The sequence below is a fragment of the Folsomia candida genome, unplaced genomic scaffold, assembly GCF_002217175.1.
Source record: "Folsomia candida strain VU population unplaced genomic scaffold, ASM221717v1 Fcan01_Sc001, whole genome shotgun sequence".
Taxonomy (NCBI): domain Eukaryota; kingdom Metazoa; phylum Arthropoda; class Collembola; order Entomobryomorpha; family Isotomidae; genus Folsomia; species Folsomia candida.
In genome coordinates this window covers 4,402,966-4,419,914 of record NW_019091193.1, presented here as the reverse complement: position 1 = coordinate 4,419,914, position 16,949 = coordinate 4,402,966, and the positions used below count along the sequence as shown (strand labels likewise).

The following is a 16,949-nucleotide window of genomic DNA, read 5'->3' as shown; positions in this document are numbered from 1 at the left end:
TGAATCCATCCGCACTAGGGCCGGGGTGGTATGAGAAGGATCCCGTGTACTTCGAAATGCTGCAGATTCCCGCGATGACGACGTATATGATGTACCACGAGCCAGAGATAACCGTCTGGGAAAAGATGACATATTCCACAAATAAAATGACGAATCTTGCCAGGTTGACTAGGCTGGGTTGACAAATTCCGCACAAATCGCCCCCATATTTACAAGATGGGAGTAGAATGGAGCCCATAAATGGAGGTTGACATGGACGATTGTACAGCAGAAAGGTGATCGACACCGGAACGGCGAGGCAGTTGATATATGCCAAGGGTTGCAAGCAAATTACGAGAAAGTCCTTTCCGGCAGGTGATAGTTTCAAGCCTAATAACGAGAAAGGTGCTTTAATGCACGATTTACATATTTTCTGTATAACGTACCGTAATTTTTCCTCAATTTTTCCTCTAAAAGTGATAGTGAATTGAGCATTTGTCCCGGGGTGAGGCCAACGTGTCCTAATCGTACCGCTGCCCCCGTCATGTATATCACGGAGAAGAGAGATGCCTCGATTTTTTGTGGGGCAGAATTATTGTTCCCCATAATTGATGACAATTGGAGTACGACGTAAAATAGGTTGATTGCTCTGCTAAGCTTTATCTTCTTGTGCAGCGTGGAATTTCTGGACACCTGCACAATTTTTTTGTGCAGCGCATCCCAGGAGAAATCTAGACAGGAAAAACGCCCACAAAGTGAAAGTTGAAGAGACAAGTATTTCTCGGAAGCGAAAACAATCATTTCGTTGACAAAGGAAAGTTGAAGATGTATTTAGTTTGACGGGTGAAAATGTTTTGGGGTAGAAATAGCTCTTATGTAGCTCAGGTAAGCCTAAAAGCGTACGTGCCTCGTTTCCCAATTTTCGGGCCAGACTTCCTGTTATCAGATCCAGATTGATTAAACCAAAAACCAGTGATGAGGGCATTTACTCAATTTAAGTCTGAATATGTACATATGTACTTGTGTGTAGCCAGGGTAATACATTTCCTCACATCATTCATTAATTCCACTATTGCACATTGTCCAAAGTGGCCAGATTTGAGGAAATAAGTCCCCGAGCACTTTTCTCCTAATATTTTTGCATATTCGGAGCCCTGGGTGGCCTAGGATGTGTTCATAAAAAATTCGACGAGCCACACCCACTTTGGGTAAGGTTCTTTCCTAGTGGGTTTATGGCCAATCGCCCAAACGAAATTTGTAGCCCAAACGATTATACACTTTCAGTAAAAATTTCAACCAATTCGGTCCATAAGATTGAAAAAAACTGTTGAAAAAAAAGATTGAAAAAAAGAACATTGAAAAAAATCTTGGCGAAATTGTCCAAAACGGGCGAAATCAAACATGACGTAGAGCGATAAAATTTAATATCTAGCTTCAGCTGGTCCTAAAAAGTACGTCGCAGGTGAAATTGAGCCATGTCGTCATGGAACGACATCGACATGTCGAAATTTCGACATGACTGTATAGCGCTCAAATTCAAACCAAATACTCCCCTACCTCTCCATAAACGCATAATTTTTTTTTTCATGTCGACATCCAATTTTGGAAAAAATTGAGTTCGTTTTGAATTTCCTCTCCTCCTGCACGTGTTCACATTTTTGAACTCTGGCCCGGTCACGTGCGCGAATGATGACGACACCGGAGGCGTCACCTCTAGCGTCCTCTGGTCGCGACGACACTCTGATGACGACGACGATGACGAACTTGAAGAAGGGACAAAGTTGGTAACTCTGTTTTCCCCGCAGATTGTGGACGGTGTCGATGACGGTGACCCCCACCCCCACGGAGTTTCATATTGAGGGAGCGGCGTCGAACACTAAAATCCTTTTCGAGACATGGCAGACACAGAAAAAATTTGTAGAAATTGTTCGGAATTCGAGATCCTTTCGGGACTGAGGACACCGTTGAACTGAAATGGTAACTTATCGATTAAGGATAAGCTCAAAGAAATCGTGTAAATAAAATGCGACGGATTTTCTTATCATATTTCCATTATTTGATGCGTATCGTGGACATGACATTCCTTTCCCCTCTTATCAGATTTCTTCTTATCAATAACGATATGCAAATTAATGCTCGGAATTCCGAGATGCTTTCCGTCCTGAGGATGAGAGAACTTACTGCAATGAAATTAAAATCTCCTTAAAAATTAAAAAAATTCAAGGATGCTATGTTTTTATTTCTTATTTCAGACATAATTTAAGAAAAGTGTAAGATTTTAAAACCCAATAAAAATTCTGTCAAATTGTTTAAATTTTAAAATGAACTAATTCCAATGAAAATAAATCGACAAGTTTAAAAAATCATGGAAATAAAATGCATCAAATTTATTTATAATGGACGAATTATTACGAATCTTATTTGTTGTGATGATAAAACTAATAACTCAATAATACATTAATCTCGCTAGAGATGAGTTGAATTTCTAATTTGCATATCACTGATAAGAACAAATCTTCACGCGTGAGAGAGAAGAAAAGAGAAAGGAAATGAGTGTGCATATTATGTAAATTGAGTAGCGATAAGCTAATTTACATATGTACATTCCTTTCCTTCTCTCTCTTAATCGATTTATTTCTTCTCGCACGCATGAAGGTAGATATCTTCTTATCAATATGATGATATGCAAATTAGGCAGTTCCACTCATCAATAAATATGTCACACTTTATACATGATTTTTTCACTTATCTTTATTATTGGAATCATTTCATTAAAAATGAAAAAAATTCACAGAATTTTTATTGGGTTTCGAAATCTTACAGTTTTCTAAAATTATAAAATAAGAAAGCTGAAAACAACAAAAAATATTGAATTTTTTGGAGGACATTACAATTTCATTACATTCATTTCGTAATTCTGAGCATTAATTTGCATATCATTATTGATAAGAAGAAATCAGATAGGAGAGAGAGAGAGAGGAAAGTAAGCAATGTGCGCCCGGGTGCACGCTATATATGTATCAAAGAATTGAAATAAATATGTAAATTTAATACCGATAAGAAAATCCGTCGCATTTTATTTACCTTATCATCTATAAGCTTTTCTCATACTCATTTCAGTTCAAGGGTACGGAAAGGATCTCGAATTCCGAGCTCTAATTTGCATATCATTATTTATAAGAGAATAAAGAGAAAGTAATACGCGTACCACTGCACGCCCACACTACAAACGTATCGAAGAATGGAAATATGTAAATTTAATACTGATAAGCAAATATCGTATAAATAACACGAGTCTCTTGAACGTATCCTTAATCGATAAGTTATCATTTCAGTTCAACGTTGTCCTCCGTAGCGAAAGGATCTCGAATTCCGAACAATTTCTACAAATTTTTTCCCCCTCTCTTTGCGCCATGTCTCGAGCACACCGTCGCCAAAAAGTGGCCTATTCCACCCCCCTCACCCCCTTTGAAACCCCGTCCGAGTGGGGCTTCACCCGACCAGTGTCCACCATCTCGGGGGGATCGGACAAGTCGGAGGATACCCGGACATCTTCATCACAAGCCCCGTCCTCAATTTACGGACGAAATCAACACAAATTTGTCCTTTCTTCAAGATCGTCGACATCTTCGAGTCGGTACGTGACCGCGCCCGCGCCCTCGTCGTCGTCTTCTTCAAGCCGGTATGTGACCGCGCCCTCGTCGTCGTCATCATTTTCGTCTTCCAGCCATCACCACGTGACCACCACGTGTGAGTCCGTCGGGGGAAAAGGAAGGTTCAAAAATGTGGAGATGCGCAGGAGGAGAGGAAATTACCGTCGTGAACCGGCCCCCGTGGAGGATCTCTTCGACAAGTATGACAACGACCCATCCTTCACGGGAGGAGTCGTCAAATGCCACGAGTTTGTCCAAACCCACTTTGGAAAAAAGTATCCCAGGTGAGAAACTAAGCATCTTTTTTTTGTACGTATTTCTGAAAAATTTTGGATTTTTGTGACCAATGCCAATTTTGCGACAGACACAATCTTGCAATGGGCACGTTTGGCGCAGATATTTGCATCCGGATAGGAGAAAAACGCGTCTTTAAGTCGACTAATTTTAAACTGGTCTTTTTCTCCTCTTTGGGTGCAAATATCTACGCCAAACGTGCGCATTTTGACATCGTGTCATGTTTGATACATGGTCAACACTCATGGCACACATTTAGCAATGGACATCTCTTCAAGTTTGAGCAAATTAGTGTCTCCCGATTACAGATTTACTTGGCATGAAATTTATGAAAGACACGATATCCCAATTGGCACGTTTGGCAGATAAATATGTTTGCATCCCAAGAGGAGAAAACTGGCCTAACAAATCTTAAACTTTTCAATTGACTGTGCATTTTTACCTCTTCGGATGCAAATATTTCTGTCAAACGTGCCCATCGTGAGATCGTGTTTTTCGTAAATTTCATACTAACTAAATTTGTTATTGATTCACACTAATTTCCTCAAAATCGGAGAGCATATTTAAGCTGGGAGATCTTCATTGTGCAAAATTTTGGATGTTTTGCAACCATTAAATACAATTTTTTTTACCCGTATTTATTTAGGCAAATTCAAGTTGGAAATCTTCTCCAGAAGAGAGAAGAGATCCGGGCCCGATTTTTCGGGGATGGACAACCCGTCTCGGACCGGAACAGAGTCGTCCTCGACCCCTTTTCCTACATGACGCCGCCTCGGATTGGACGTCATTCTCCAGCGCCCAGCAGTGGGAGTGGATGCTCATTTCTTTAATAAACATGTAATTGTGAGAGAATTATCACTCCGTTATTTTCAGAAATATTCAATTTATTACGTACTAATTAAAATCACAATTTTTCAAAAATCTGTATTACTTTAAAAATACGTAGTTTAACAAAATCTGCATAATTTTAAAAATAGATGTTTTCAAAATCTACATAACTTTAAAAGAGGACACAATTTTTCAAAAATATGTCGAACTTTAAGTTAATTTATCAAATATCTGTACTTTAAAAATAGATGATTTACAAAAATCTACATATGTAATTTTTCAAATAGACAATTTCCAAAAAAAACTGTATAACTTTAAAAATATATAATTTTACAAAATCCATCCAACTTCAAAAAGAAGATATATTTTCTAAAAATTTTGTATAATTTAAAGAAAGGCATAATTTCTCAAAAATCTTTAGAACTTTAGCAACTGTAAATTTATCAAAAATCGGTACAATTTTTTTAAACAGGTGGAATAAATAAAAATTAAGAAAAACACATTTTCCCCAATCCATCCACTGATTAGACTTTGTCAAATGTGCATCATGAAAGAGTCATCTATTCAGTCTCGAACACTACAAGATTTCCGAGCGGATAAGATTTTTGATCTGTGCTCATATGTATCTACGAATTTGCACCGTACTTAAATTATTGATTAATATAAATATTTGTGGAGTTGAATAACAGCAGCTTTAAAATACTTTGAATCAGCATTTTGCATTTTCATCGTATATAATTTTTAATAATTAAAAGCTTTGTCATATCAATCAGTTAAGTGGGTTATGTATATTTTTTTGTCTTAAAATCCTACAAGGAGTTGATTATTAAGGGGTGAAAGCCCTTTATAAGATCGTTATGTCCGTCTGTCTGTCCGTCCGTCCGTCCGTCTGTCTGTCCGTAGCTCCGATAACTTTTGAACGAAAAGACATAGACACTTGAAATTTTGAACGTAAACTCCTAACGTCAATAGAGAGGACGAGTTCGAAGATGGGCACTGTAGGTCACACCCATCAAGGTCAAAAGGTCATGAAATGTCATTTAAAGGTCAAATTGCATACATGCATCAATTTGAATTGAAATACGGATAACACACTTCTTTCACCCCTTGGTTACATTCGTTGTGACGGTTTATTTATTAGGAAACATACATTTAATTGTGATTAGTCTGCATCTCACAAATAGCAAAACACGTTTAGCAATTGAATATTACTATCAATATATCAATTGTATTGTTTTAGTCAAATTAGAAACTAAATAAAATAGCTAAAGCTAGGTAACCCACGGTATAAATATGTATGGGAATACAGCATTTCTAACGTATTTACATATTATGCACATTTGCATTTAAATAAACAAGAATTGACACAAACTTACGTATCAAAACAACTCCAATTGCTTTCTAAACTTATGTAATGTTACACCATCTAATTATAATTTAAGGAACTTTTTATTGAACTTGACCAATTTTCCTGAGATGTGGTTTTCCGTTGAATTCCAGCCTGCGTCCAATGGTAGCAAAACACGTTCACTATCGCCATCGTTAAGAATATATTATAGACAATTTCTGTGAATATGCATATTTAGTGTCTTCACCGATCTGCCATGTTGTCCAAAAAACTAAATATTCGTTTGCGTCATAACTACATCTTCAACAAGATACTGATCACAACTTGCATAATATTTCTTACACTTACATTTGTTAAGTGTTTCCACATTTCTGCCTACACTGAGCCCAATTTCAAAGGTAAGTATGTAACCATGTCAAAATTGTAAATTTTAACGATAGAAAATTTCTACTAGAAATGTACAGCTTTAAAAATCACTTTAGGATCTCAAGCCAAACTGTTTGTGAATGATTGCTTACCCGAAATTCCGGATAATTTAAAGGAAAAGATTTCCTCCATTAAAACTTTTGGAAATTGTGTCATTCTTTATGATAGCGAGAAATGCAACTCGTCCAGGATCTTAAAAATCCCATCAGATGATGTCATCTCCGGTTCGGATTTATCTGCCTATGACTTCGTCGCTAAACCCGGCGTTGTCTCAATTAGCAAATGTTACGATTGTTTAATCCAAAGCGGCCAGGATGTGGGAAGATACTCTTTCGTAATGGGAAGCGGTGTGAATATGACAACAGGCGAGAAAAAATTTCAGAAAATTACTTAAGGTGGTATAGTATGCGGATTTTGAGTTTGAATTGTTGTGTCTCAACTTTCCTTTCTTCCATATATTCAAATGGCGATTTTGAAACCTGTTCATCTCCGTGAGTTTTTTGAAATATGAAGATTTTAATGCACCTAAAAATCGATAATTTTTAGGTTCACAAAGTTAGGATGGTGTGATTTTAATTTTTTGTTTTCATGAGAAAATATTTAAGTTTTACTAATTATTTTCCATCTATTTTATATTTATTTTCTCATGAAAAAAAATCAAAATTACACCATCCTAACTTTGTAAACCAAAAAATTATCGATTTTTAGGTGCATTAAAATCTTCATTCAAACCTTAATTTAAATGCTAAATATATTAGCGTAATTTGACCACTTTCACTCACAATGCAGGTCTTCTACGTGTAAAACGCAGATTTCAATGGGATAAATTTTATTTTGCTCACCATAAAAAATAAACATCTGTATTTTATTATTTTTCATAATGCGCTAATTTTAGGCGCGGAATCGTGAGTTTTTAACTGGCTTCCTGCCACAACAGCGGGGTTTCAAAATCCTGTAACTTTTCGAATTTTAGCGCAGAGTAAAAAAATCGACAACCTGTTTCTTGAAAATGAGTTACATGATTTATTAAATTATTCTCAGATATTTTCATTTAAAATGATTGCTGTTTTTTAGGTAACCGCTGGGTGTTCAGTTCGTCTGAGTTCATTTCACTCAACCAAACCGATTCTTGTGGCGTTATTCCTACCGAATTTACTGCCATTCAAAATTTGACGGTTCATGTGCGTAAAGGATGTGTCCAATTCTACAGCAATAATGACTGTAGCGGTGAAGACGTTCAGCTACTGGTGACCTACGACACGAGGGAACTGACACAGAGGGGATTCCGCTCTCCTGTGAGATCTTTCAGTCATTGCAACTCAAAATGCATAAACAAAATTTCTGTCAGAAATGCAGAGGGGAGACGGATTTTGGAAGATGAGCCGGGAGGTGTTGGTTTCCGGTTAGTTTACGAATCCGGTAAGTTGTACAATCTATCTATGTATATAGCTTCGCCGTATAATTGGGCGGGTTTCATTGATAAATTTAATAAAGGAATACAGATTTATGCATGTCATAACACTGCAAGAGTGCGACACGTGTTTGCACATTAACATAGAAATATATCTAATACGGGGACATTTTATTATGAAATTTCCATTTAGGCCATTTTAAAATAATTTTCTCTATTTCTATAAATGTTATGTCAAGAGTTTAATATAGCACCACTTTTCCCCAAAGAATTAGTATATTTTACGAAGACAATTTTCTACATAAAGTATAGAGAGGCAATTCACACAGGGCTTGGAAACATTGTAGAATCCGTAAATTCTATAAGTCCACAGGCTATAACAAAATTTCACAAATATTTCTAAGGAAAATTAGCTTTTAACTTTTTGTAAGCTTACTCATCGTAGAATCAAAGGCGGCGTCTTTTTAATTTGTTAAACTTGCGGATTTTACAAGTTATGTACCAATGACTGTGCGAATTATCCGAGTTTCTTAAAATTATAAACGTTGCCAACGCCCTGACAGTGATTATTACCTTTTTTAGGTAATCGGGGCGATGTTAGTGACTACATTCTCAACCTTTACAAATGTTACAACACGTTCGAAAAAGATGATTCGCGAGTTCTTCGCGTCGGTGGGTACGGTTTGTGTCTCGTGCTCTACCCCAACAATTATTGCAACAGATATCCCACCGTTTATCGTCCCACAATATTTTTCACTACCCGGCTGGATTCCATCAACGTAATCGATTTCAGCAATCGGAGCGATTTTTCTGGAGTGAAATCGGTTATGCCTTGTTCCGAAGTGTCAAAATCAGAAGCTCATTCAGCCACTGTTTCAGAATATTTACCCCCAAGTTCGGAAATCCTGGAAATTACTGTCTTCGACTTGGACGATTTCAAAGGTAATAAATACATATATACGTATAAAACGAGTTTGTGTACATAATTCCTAAGGCCTAATTTATACTCGTCATTTTAGCGTCATTTTCATTTCATTTTCACGATCAACTCAATTTATACTTTTTCGGTTTCATTTTGCTTTCACGAAAAATTAACGCCATGCCAACAGCAAAATGATTGCAATTTATAGTTGAATTCATTTCATTTTTCCTTCATTTTGGTTTCATTTTCACGCCGATTTCCAAAGTTGAAAGTGTTTCAACTTTTAGAAAATGAAAATGGCGTTAATTTCTTTATAATCAACTGTAACTATGGTCGCACTATATCAGGCTGCATTGTAGGTTTGTTTATTGTATTTTTACTTGTTACGTCATGTATCCAAGGTTTTATTTTGTGACATATTAAATATTTTATCGTATTTTGCTTTTCTGCACCGTAGTTTAGGGCAACAATTTGGATTCCTTCCAAATTCAGGATTTTAATTTTTAGTTGCTGTGAAAGCAAATTGAAATGATCGGAAAATTAATGTTTCATGAATTTCTGTGAAAAAGTATAAATTAGAAAGATGAAAATGACGCGAAAGCTATAGTGAAATTAAAACTAAATGAAAATGAAATGACGAGTATAAACACGGGGTAATGGTTGAGCTGTTTATAAATATGATGTATCGCTAATCCTAACACTTATGTACATACATAATGTAACTTATTCCTCGGATGTACATATGTACACTACAATTATGTATGTATATACTCTAGAATTATTCTGACGTGTCGCCTCATTTGCATAATTTGACGTAATAATAAGCTTAATAAAAATAATACCCCGTCACCCGCATCGTGCACAGTGAGATTTATGCAAATGAGGTGACCCCAGCAATGTATAATTTTTGTAGTAATTGTGGCATATGTTCAAAACTTCCAAAACTCATGAAACTCTTGAGAATTTTTTTGAATGTACCTGAAATACATCTAGGAGAAGATTTCGATTTTTCCACGACTGACTGTCTCCTGCTTCCAAGGAATAATTTTTCTATCGCATCCATGGATACGCACCATTCCTGTGTTACCTTATTTACTGGATTGAACTGCACCGGTAAAAGTAATATCTTGTTTCCGGGATCTCCAGTTCTTCGACATTTCAACCTTCTCAAGACGCATGGGCAAATTCAGAGTCTTCGAAAATGCAGGGACGAAGATCATCTACGAGATAACGGTCCATATTCGTTTACCATGACGACCCATAAATTCGGTAGGAATTACCAAAAAATTTAATTTATTTACCGACATTTGACCTTATTTCGAATTTGACTAGAATATTCTAGCTGGACGATTAACTCAACAAACAGTAATTATAATAAAGCAGCCACCTGTTGGGAAATCCCATTCTACTATCGTTCCGGTGGCGTCCGATCGGTCATCGTGCATGAAGGATGCATCCAAATCTATCGAGACATCAACTGTTCCCCATACGCACAATCTGTCCGAATCCGACCCAACTTTGACGCCAGTGATCTCGAGAGATGGAATTTTGACGATTTCCAATCACACATACAATTCGGTACCCCAATTGGATCTTTTAGTAAGTGTAATTTCAACGGAGGAAAGAAAATGGTATGGAAAGAGGAAAATCAAGAATGGGAAAATCACCCTGACCGAATTGTACTTCTTTTTAAATCAGGTATTCATAATTTACCGCTGGGTGGATACTTAACAATTTTTTATTGTAAAATTAAAGTGCGATTGTAAACAAACGACACCAGAAATATTTGCATGGTGATGCACAAAGTATTTTTGTGTAGAAACTGTGGATTTCAAATCGTATTTTTGTTTAAATACATGTCCTAAATAATTGCTCTTAAATAGGAATTACCCAAAGCTTTATGCAAATCATAAGTTGTGAACCGCACGATCGCAACCACAAGTGGGCGCATGACTCCATTCAGCTAGTGACTTCCAAGACGGCCTGTGTTTATGTCTTTAACGATATAGACTGTAAAATGGAGCCCCCTAACTTGAAGCCATACCTGCTCAATATTACGGATACAGAGGGAATCATCTTGACAAATTTCAGCCAAAGCGGTTTGTGGTCTAATCCCAAGTATGTCCCTAAATCGGTGGTCACATGCAGCGCCTATTCATGGGCGCAAACAGTGGCTCGTGGAAATCTTGAAAATGATTTCGGCACAAACATAACGAAAGAAAGTAGCAATGTTTTACTGTACGTCGGAATCCCTGTGATTATCCTGGTTGCAATTGGAACGATAGCTTTTGCCTTAATCATGCGAAATTCTTCGAGGAAAAGGAAGTTGTGCAAGTCGGAAATCGACGCTTTCTATAATGGTTCTGATGCCGTGAGTGCTAATAATGACGACGCTGTTCAGAACATGGCGGTCAACCGAGAGTACGAGTTGTTGCCAAAGGATTTCATTTGGGGTAAGAAAGCCTTCCGAACTGTGAAATTCTTGGTAATTTAATATCTGTACTATATGCTATTGTTCCTAGCAAATTCAAATTCGGAGGACAAGTCGCCCATTGTGCTGGGAAGGGGTACATTTGGGGTTGTAGTTCAGGGTGTGTTACACAAGGGTTTTGACGAAGTGTCAGGTCTTCCCATTATCAAGGATGTTGCTATAAAAATGCCACGAATTGGTGTTACGATTGAGCAAATTAGGGCACTTTTGGCAGAGATTAAGATCAACATGTTCGTTGGGAAGCATCCCCATATTGTTGAGTTTTTGGGATTCTGCATCGCAGAAGTGCAACGGCGTAAGTGATTTAGTGTATATAAATTTATTCCTTAACCTAAAAATATGTAAATAATTTATATAAGTATGTTATCCTGTGCAATAGGCAAAGTGAGCATAATTTTAGAATTATGTGAGAACGGAAGTCTCCTGAAATACGTTCGAGATCATGCCAAACAATTCGAGAAAGGAGGAAATGCAAATGTAGCAAATCCCCCGGAGGATGGAGGGCCAAATTACGAAAATATGGAGTGTTTCAACCGTAAAAAACTTGTGACGTGGTGCAAAGAAATTGCTAAAGGAATGGATTTCCTTGCAAATAACAAGGTTGGCTAATAATGTTTATTATAATAAAACCTGGAACTATTGCCGAAGATTTTGTGCAGGTCCTCCACGGCGACCTAGCGGCAAGGAATTGTCTTTTGGATGGACAACTTTCCATCAAGATTACTGATTTTGGCCTATCTCGGAAACTATACGATTATGGAAATTACGTCAAGAAGGGCAAAGTACTTAATTACTTGATTTTCACATGATAACGCTGTAATATGTATTTATTAGCAGCTTAATTATCAAAATATTTATCAAGGCCCTGCTCCCCTGGCGTTGGATGAGTCTCGAGTCACTAAAATTGTTCCAATTCTCGGTCAAGTCGGACGTCTGGTCGTACGGAGTGACCATGTGGGAGATTTTCAGTTTTGGAGGCCTGCCATATCCGACGCTCACGTGGAACGATTACTTCATCGAAAGTCTCACCGCTGGGCTGCGACTTTCACCACCAACCAATTGCCCCGACGAATTGTGAGTCGTGCATAATTTCAACAGATTTAGCCATCTTCCTCCAGTAAAATTGTCTTTGCAAGTTGTATTTTTGACTGAAGAAACCATAAAATATTTGAACTAAATTCTATCTGAATTGTATTTGTAGAGTTGCATTGATGCAGAGTTGCTGGCTTTCCGATCCAGATCAGAGACCGGATTTTTCCCAACTTGAAAACGCGATTACGCAATACGTGCAAACTGTTGAGTGAATTTAAATTTTTAATGCTAAATTTTAATCGAAATCTGCTTCTGTTAATCAATTAAACAGTTTAATTATATAAAACATAGCCAAATAAATCAGTCGTTTTATTCATATTAATCATTAGATATGTACTAAACATAAATTACAGGATAATTTTTTAACAATTATCGCTCAACCAACCCAATTTTATTGCCAGTGCGGATAACGAGGTTGACGTGAAATGGGTCAAGCAGGTCTCTGACGTCTCTTCATATGTAGAGGTTTGCTCGCGTTGAATTTCAACTTCCGTTGAAAAATACCGTTCGAAGTCAGGATTCACAAAACATCCGAACTCACTTTTGCTTTGCCATGATGCGATCTCTTGGGTCCAATCTGTTCGAAGGAGGTTCGGGAAACCGGCAAGTCCAGAGATGAATACTATACATAAAATAGTTTTGTTGATTAAATTACTGAAATTCAAACGGATGTTCATACGTATGAACATCCGTTTGAATTTCAGTAGGGTACCCTACGAAGTTTACGCAGTTTATGGCGTTACATCTTGTAAACTTACAAGGATCTCATCCTATTTCCTCGCTATCTCAAAATGGCCGCCTTATTTAGATAATATATGAAATGGTTAAATATTTACCATATTCCGAAAACAAATCCCGTCCCCACACCGGAAACCCGTACTCGGCCAACATCTCTGCCTCCGCGTACATCTTGGCACATAGAAGTTCCAAATTCTCCTCATTCTCAATAAAAAGTTTGCGATGTTTAATGTCACACGATAGCTAACAAAAATTTCAAAATTATTCCATCGCCAAGTTTAAATTAAGGTATGTTTCTAACCGAACGAGCCATCAGTCTGTAGAGGACTTGATGAGTGAGCATGTACTGCGACTGTGGCTCTGGGTCGAGATAAGTATTTCTGCACAGCGTCGGAACTTCACAAGAATTCATCAGCGACACGAAACAAGCAGAGTTGAGCCGCCCCCAAACTATTTCCGGGTCATCTCCCACGGATGGAAATGCTGCAGATTGCTGCGCAATAATTTCATGGGGTGACCAACCAGGAAAGTTTTGCCCAGAAAAAGGGGAATAAGTAGCGTTCATCGCGGTAATGGCGCCTGGAAACAAAACAACAATGAAAGTTTCGCATTATTTCATTTTTATCGATAAATTATGCATATTGTATGAAAAAATGCTAACATATACATATTTCAAGTCATCGTCAACTCACTCGGCCAAATCTAAATAATTTTCATTGGTTGGGAAAAGTAAAAAATGTGAAAACAAAAATTCTGCCCAATCAAAACAACGGATTGACTGAGTGACATGAACTACAAACAAACCTCATTATTCTGAATATTTAACTAACAAGGAAACATACCGAGGTGTCCAACGAGTTAAGGGTCGACACCTATACCAAAATCACCACAATGCATGACTTATTAAACAAACTGAAGGAATTTCCGTGTAAAATTCACTTTTCGTCACGTTGTGACGATATTTGTGACGAGCGCTTGACCATCGGGTTGCCAGTGGGAGAGATCGGCCGCTGAACGATCAGGTCAAACATAAAGAAGCGTCGTCGTCTTCAGAGATTTCAAATTCTATCAAATTTTGAAAACCACTTGAAATTTTGAAAAAATTTCTTCAAAATTTCAAAAATTTCTTCAAAATTTCAAAATTTTCTCAAATTTTTAAAATTTTCTCAAATTTTCAAAATTTTCTCAAAATTTCAAAATTTTCTCAAATTTTCAAAATTTTCTCAAATTTTCAAAATTTTCTCAAATTTTTTTTCAAAATTTCAAGATGTTTTCAAAATTTGAAAGAATTCAAAATCTCTGAAGACGACGTGAAGACGACGACGCTTCTCTGTGGTCGACCTGATCGTTCAGCGGCCGACCTCTCCGGCTGGCAACCCGATGGCTCTGCGCTCGTCACAAATATCGTCACAACTTGACGAAAAGTGAATTTTACACGGAAATTCCTTCAGTTTGTTTAATAAGTCATGTATTGTGGTCATTTTGGTATAGGTGTCGACCCTTAACTCGTTGGACACCTCGGTATGTTCCCTTGTAAGTGCATATGCAATTAGCATGATACATAACTCACAAATACTAGTTAACAGTTTACCTTCACGGTCTACAGGATTGCTCATGGCCGCTATGGCCTTCTTTACAATATCAGTAATTAGCGCAGAGAGGAGGTGCGTGAGTCCTCTGTCCTCCAGGTGCTGAGAAATACCTAAGAAATGTCCGAATTCGGATTTTAAGACACGTTTTCTTAAAGTTCTACAAATTCTGAATGATATTCACACATTATGCACAGACCTTGGACAACTTGTAGTCCAACTGCTGCATCTAAGGTATTCAGCTCGGAAACATGGGCCTCATAAAAGTTTACGGCTCGTTGGATTGCATCCTTCAATGCAAGCTTCTCAGTTTCCGCGTCGCTGCACATCTCCTCAGTAGATGGAGCTTCTGCCTGGAAATAATTAGTTAATTAATTAACTACGGGGTTGAGCGAGACAAGTAATTAACTAATTAATACTGCAGACGATAAGTAAAAAAAACTATAACTTTTTAACATGAATTAGAAAAAATATTCGTTTTCATACGTAAATTTACGTACATCCTAATCTTTAAGCTTACCAGCGTCTTCCTCTGCAGTTCTGGCGTCCATTTCTGCAACTTTTCATTGAAGGATGGACGATCACGCAATACTTCGAAAGCTGGCGGTTCGAGATGTGTGCCGACCAACAAAAGCAAGCGTTCCGCATGCTGAAACACAAAAAAATTGAGATTGTCCTTAGTCAGTTGTAATTACTTTAAAAGCATACACCTAAAATTACCGAAAAAACAGCTTGAAGGGCGAGCACTGACCACAACGTGGGAAAAATTGAGAATGCTTTCATGATGATTTTAGATTTGTCTTGAAGAGAGAAAAATACTCGTTGTTACTTGGATGGAGGTTTCAGTTTGAATGTAACCTTGTCTTAAATAGTTACTGGTTGTATTTAAGGTGGAAGAAAACCTGGAAAATACAAGTGCCAAGACGGTTTGATAGTGATATTCCTTCATACACAAATATTCCCATTTTATGAGACAAAATGTAAAATATTTTGTAGATCCTTCATGTAATGCATGCAAGGATTCCATCATAAAATGTTTTAACCTTTTTCCAGAGATTTTAGACAGGTGTGGTTCCATATGTTTCTTCTGCTAAGTAAGTACAGACCCGTTGCTCGGTTCTACGCCGGACAAAAAGTCCTCTTTTGATGGGAATCGAGCGTGCACGCGATCTTCCCTACTTTTGCACGGAGTCATGTGAAATTTTAAACTTTGTCCTAGAGATGCGAAATTTGGCATGCACATGCACCAAGCTATGCTGCATCATAATATAACATCAATTCCCGTTCCGTTCGCTATAAAGTTTTCAGGAAAAATCAAAAACCAAAAGGAATAGGGGTGACATTTGGTTTTTGATTTTTCCTGAAAAATTTATAGCGAACGGAACGGGAATTGATGTTATATTATGATGCAGCATATGTTGGTGCATGTGCGTGCCAAATTTCGCATCTCTAGGACAAAGTTTAAAATTTCACATGACTCCGTGCAAAAGTAGGGAAGAGCGCGTGCACGCTCGAATTCCCATCAAAAGAGGACTTTTTGTCCGGCGTAGAAACGAGCAACGGGTCTGTATGTACTTGTGCATTTGTGGGATAAAGCCATTAGTCATTTATCTAAAAAGGTAAAGGCATTCGTCCGATTGACCATGAATTTATTATTCTTACATACATATTTATTTGTAGTTTTATGTATCTACTACATACTTCTAAATATACCCTTAAAATAATAAACCGTCGCAAACGCGCATACGGAAGTAGCTTCAGACGTACTTCACCCCAAACGGTCCCACCACAACTCGGGAACACTTAATTTCACTCTATTTCACCTATAGATTAATTTTTTGTAAAAATCTCATTTTGCCCCGACCACACCCCCTGGCGACGAGGGGGTGTGGAACAACTCGGGAACACTTAATTTCACTCTATTTCATCTATAGATTAATTTTTTATAAAAATCTCATTTTGCCCCAACCACACCCCTGGCGCCTAGGGGGTGTGGCACAACTCCGGAACACATAATTTTACTCTATTTCACCTATAGATTAAATTGCACTAAAAATCTCATTTTGCCCCAACCACACCCGCTGGCGCCGAAGGGGTGCGGCAAAATCGGGGAAACACTCAATTTCACTTAATTTCACTTAATTTCATTTAATTTCACTCAATTTCACTTAATTTCAC

At 37.5% G+C, this 16,949-nt stretch overlaps 3 protein-coding genes across 6 annotated transcripts; 2 read left to right on the top strand and 1 right to left on the bottom strand.

Moving 5' to 3' along the window:
• Positions 1–3,320: 3,320 nt before the first annotated feature.
• Positions 3,321–4,910, top strand: LOC110842455 (uncharacterized protein DDB_G0271670). 3 transcript variants are annotated; one of them, XM_035860041.1, is made up of 3 exons: positions 3,321–3,661; positions 3,779–3,916; positions 4,573–4,910. In XM_035860041.1, the coding sequence occupies exons 1-3, from the start codon at positions 3,393–3,395 to the stop codon at positions 4,754–4,756; spliced, it is 591 nt and encodes a 196-aa protein (XP_035715934.1). In that variant the 5' UTR covers positions 3,321–3,392; the 3' UTR covers positions 4,757–4,910. The 3 variants fall into 3 exon arrangements, with proteins under 3 accessions (XP_035715934.1, XP_035715936.1, XP_021943893.2); XM_035860043.1 differs by having other exon boundaries at positions 3,321–3,880; positions 4,601–4,910; XM_022088201.2 differs by having other exon boundaries at positions 3,321–3,916; positions 4,573–4,909.
• A 2,081-nt stretch (positions 4,911–6,991) lies between these two features.
• On the top strand, positions 6,992–12,833 carry LOC118435425 (vascular endothelial growth factor receptor 2-like). Its single transcript, XM_035851479.1, has 11 exons — positions 6,992–7,019; positions 7,603–7,947; positions 8,522–8,881; positions 9,855–10,130; positions 10,194–10,559; positions 10,745–11,314; positions 11,384–11,647; positions 11,732–11,952; positions 12,012–12,134; positions 12,215–12,426; positions 12,554–12,833. The coding sequence occupies exons 1-11, from the start codon at positions 6,992–6,994 to the stop codon at positions 12,654–12,656; spliced, it is 2,868 nt and encodes a 955-aa protein (XP_035707372.1). The 3' UTR covers positions 12,657–12,833.
• On the bottom strand, positions 12,721–15,937 carry LOC110863064 (UPF0764 protein C16orf89). Of its 2 annotated transcripts, XM_022112290.2 has the most exons (8): positions 15,815–15,937; positions 15,492–15,673; positions 15,292–15,420; positions 14,971–15,124; positions 14,774–14,884; positions 13,484–13,761; positions 13,281–13,425; positions 12,721–13,066 (listed from the first exon to the last, which is right to left on the bottom strand). In XM_022112290.2, exons 2-8 carry the CDS (start codon positions 15,552–15,554, stop codon positions 12,807–12,809), a joined length of 1,140 nt encoding a protein of 379 aa, XP_021967982.1. In that variant the 5' UTR covers positions 15,555–15,673; positions 15,815–15,937; the 3' UTR covers positions 12,721–12,806. The 2 variants fall into 2 exon arrangements, with proteins under 2 accessions (XP_021967982.1, XP_021967983.1); XM_022112291.2 differs by lacking the exon at positions 15,815–15,937 and having other exon boundaries at positions 15,492–15,749.
• Between the last annotated feature and the right edge of the window lie 1,012 nt (positions 15,938–16,949).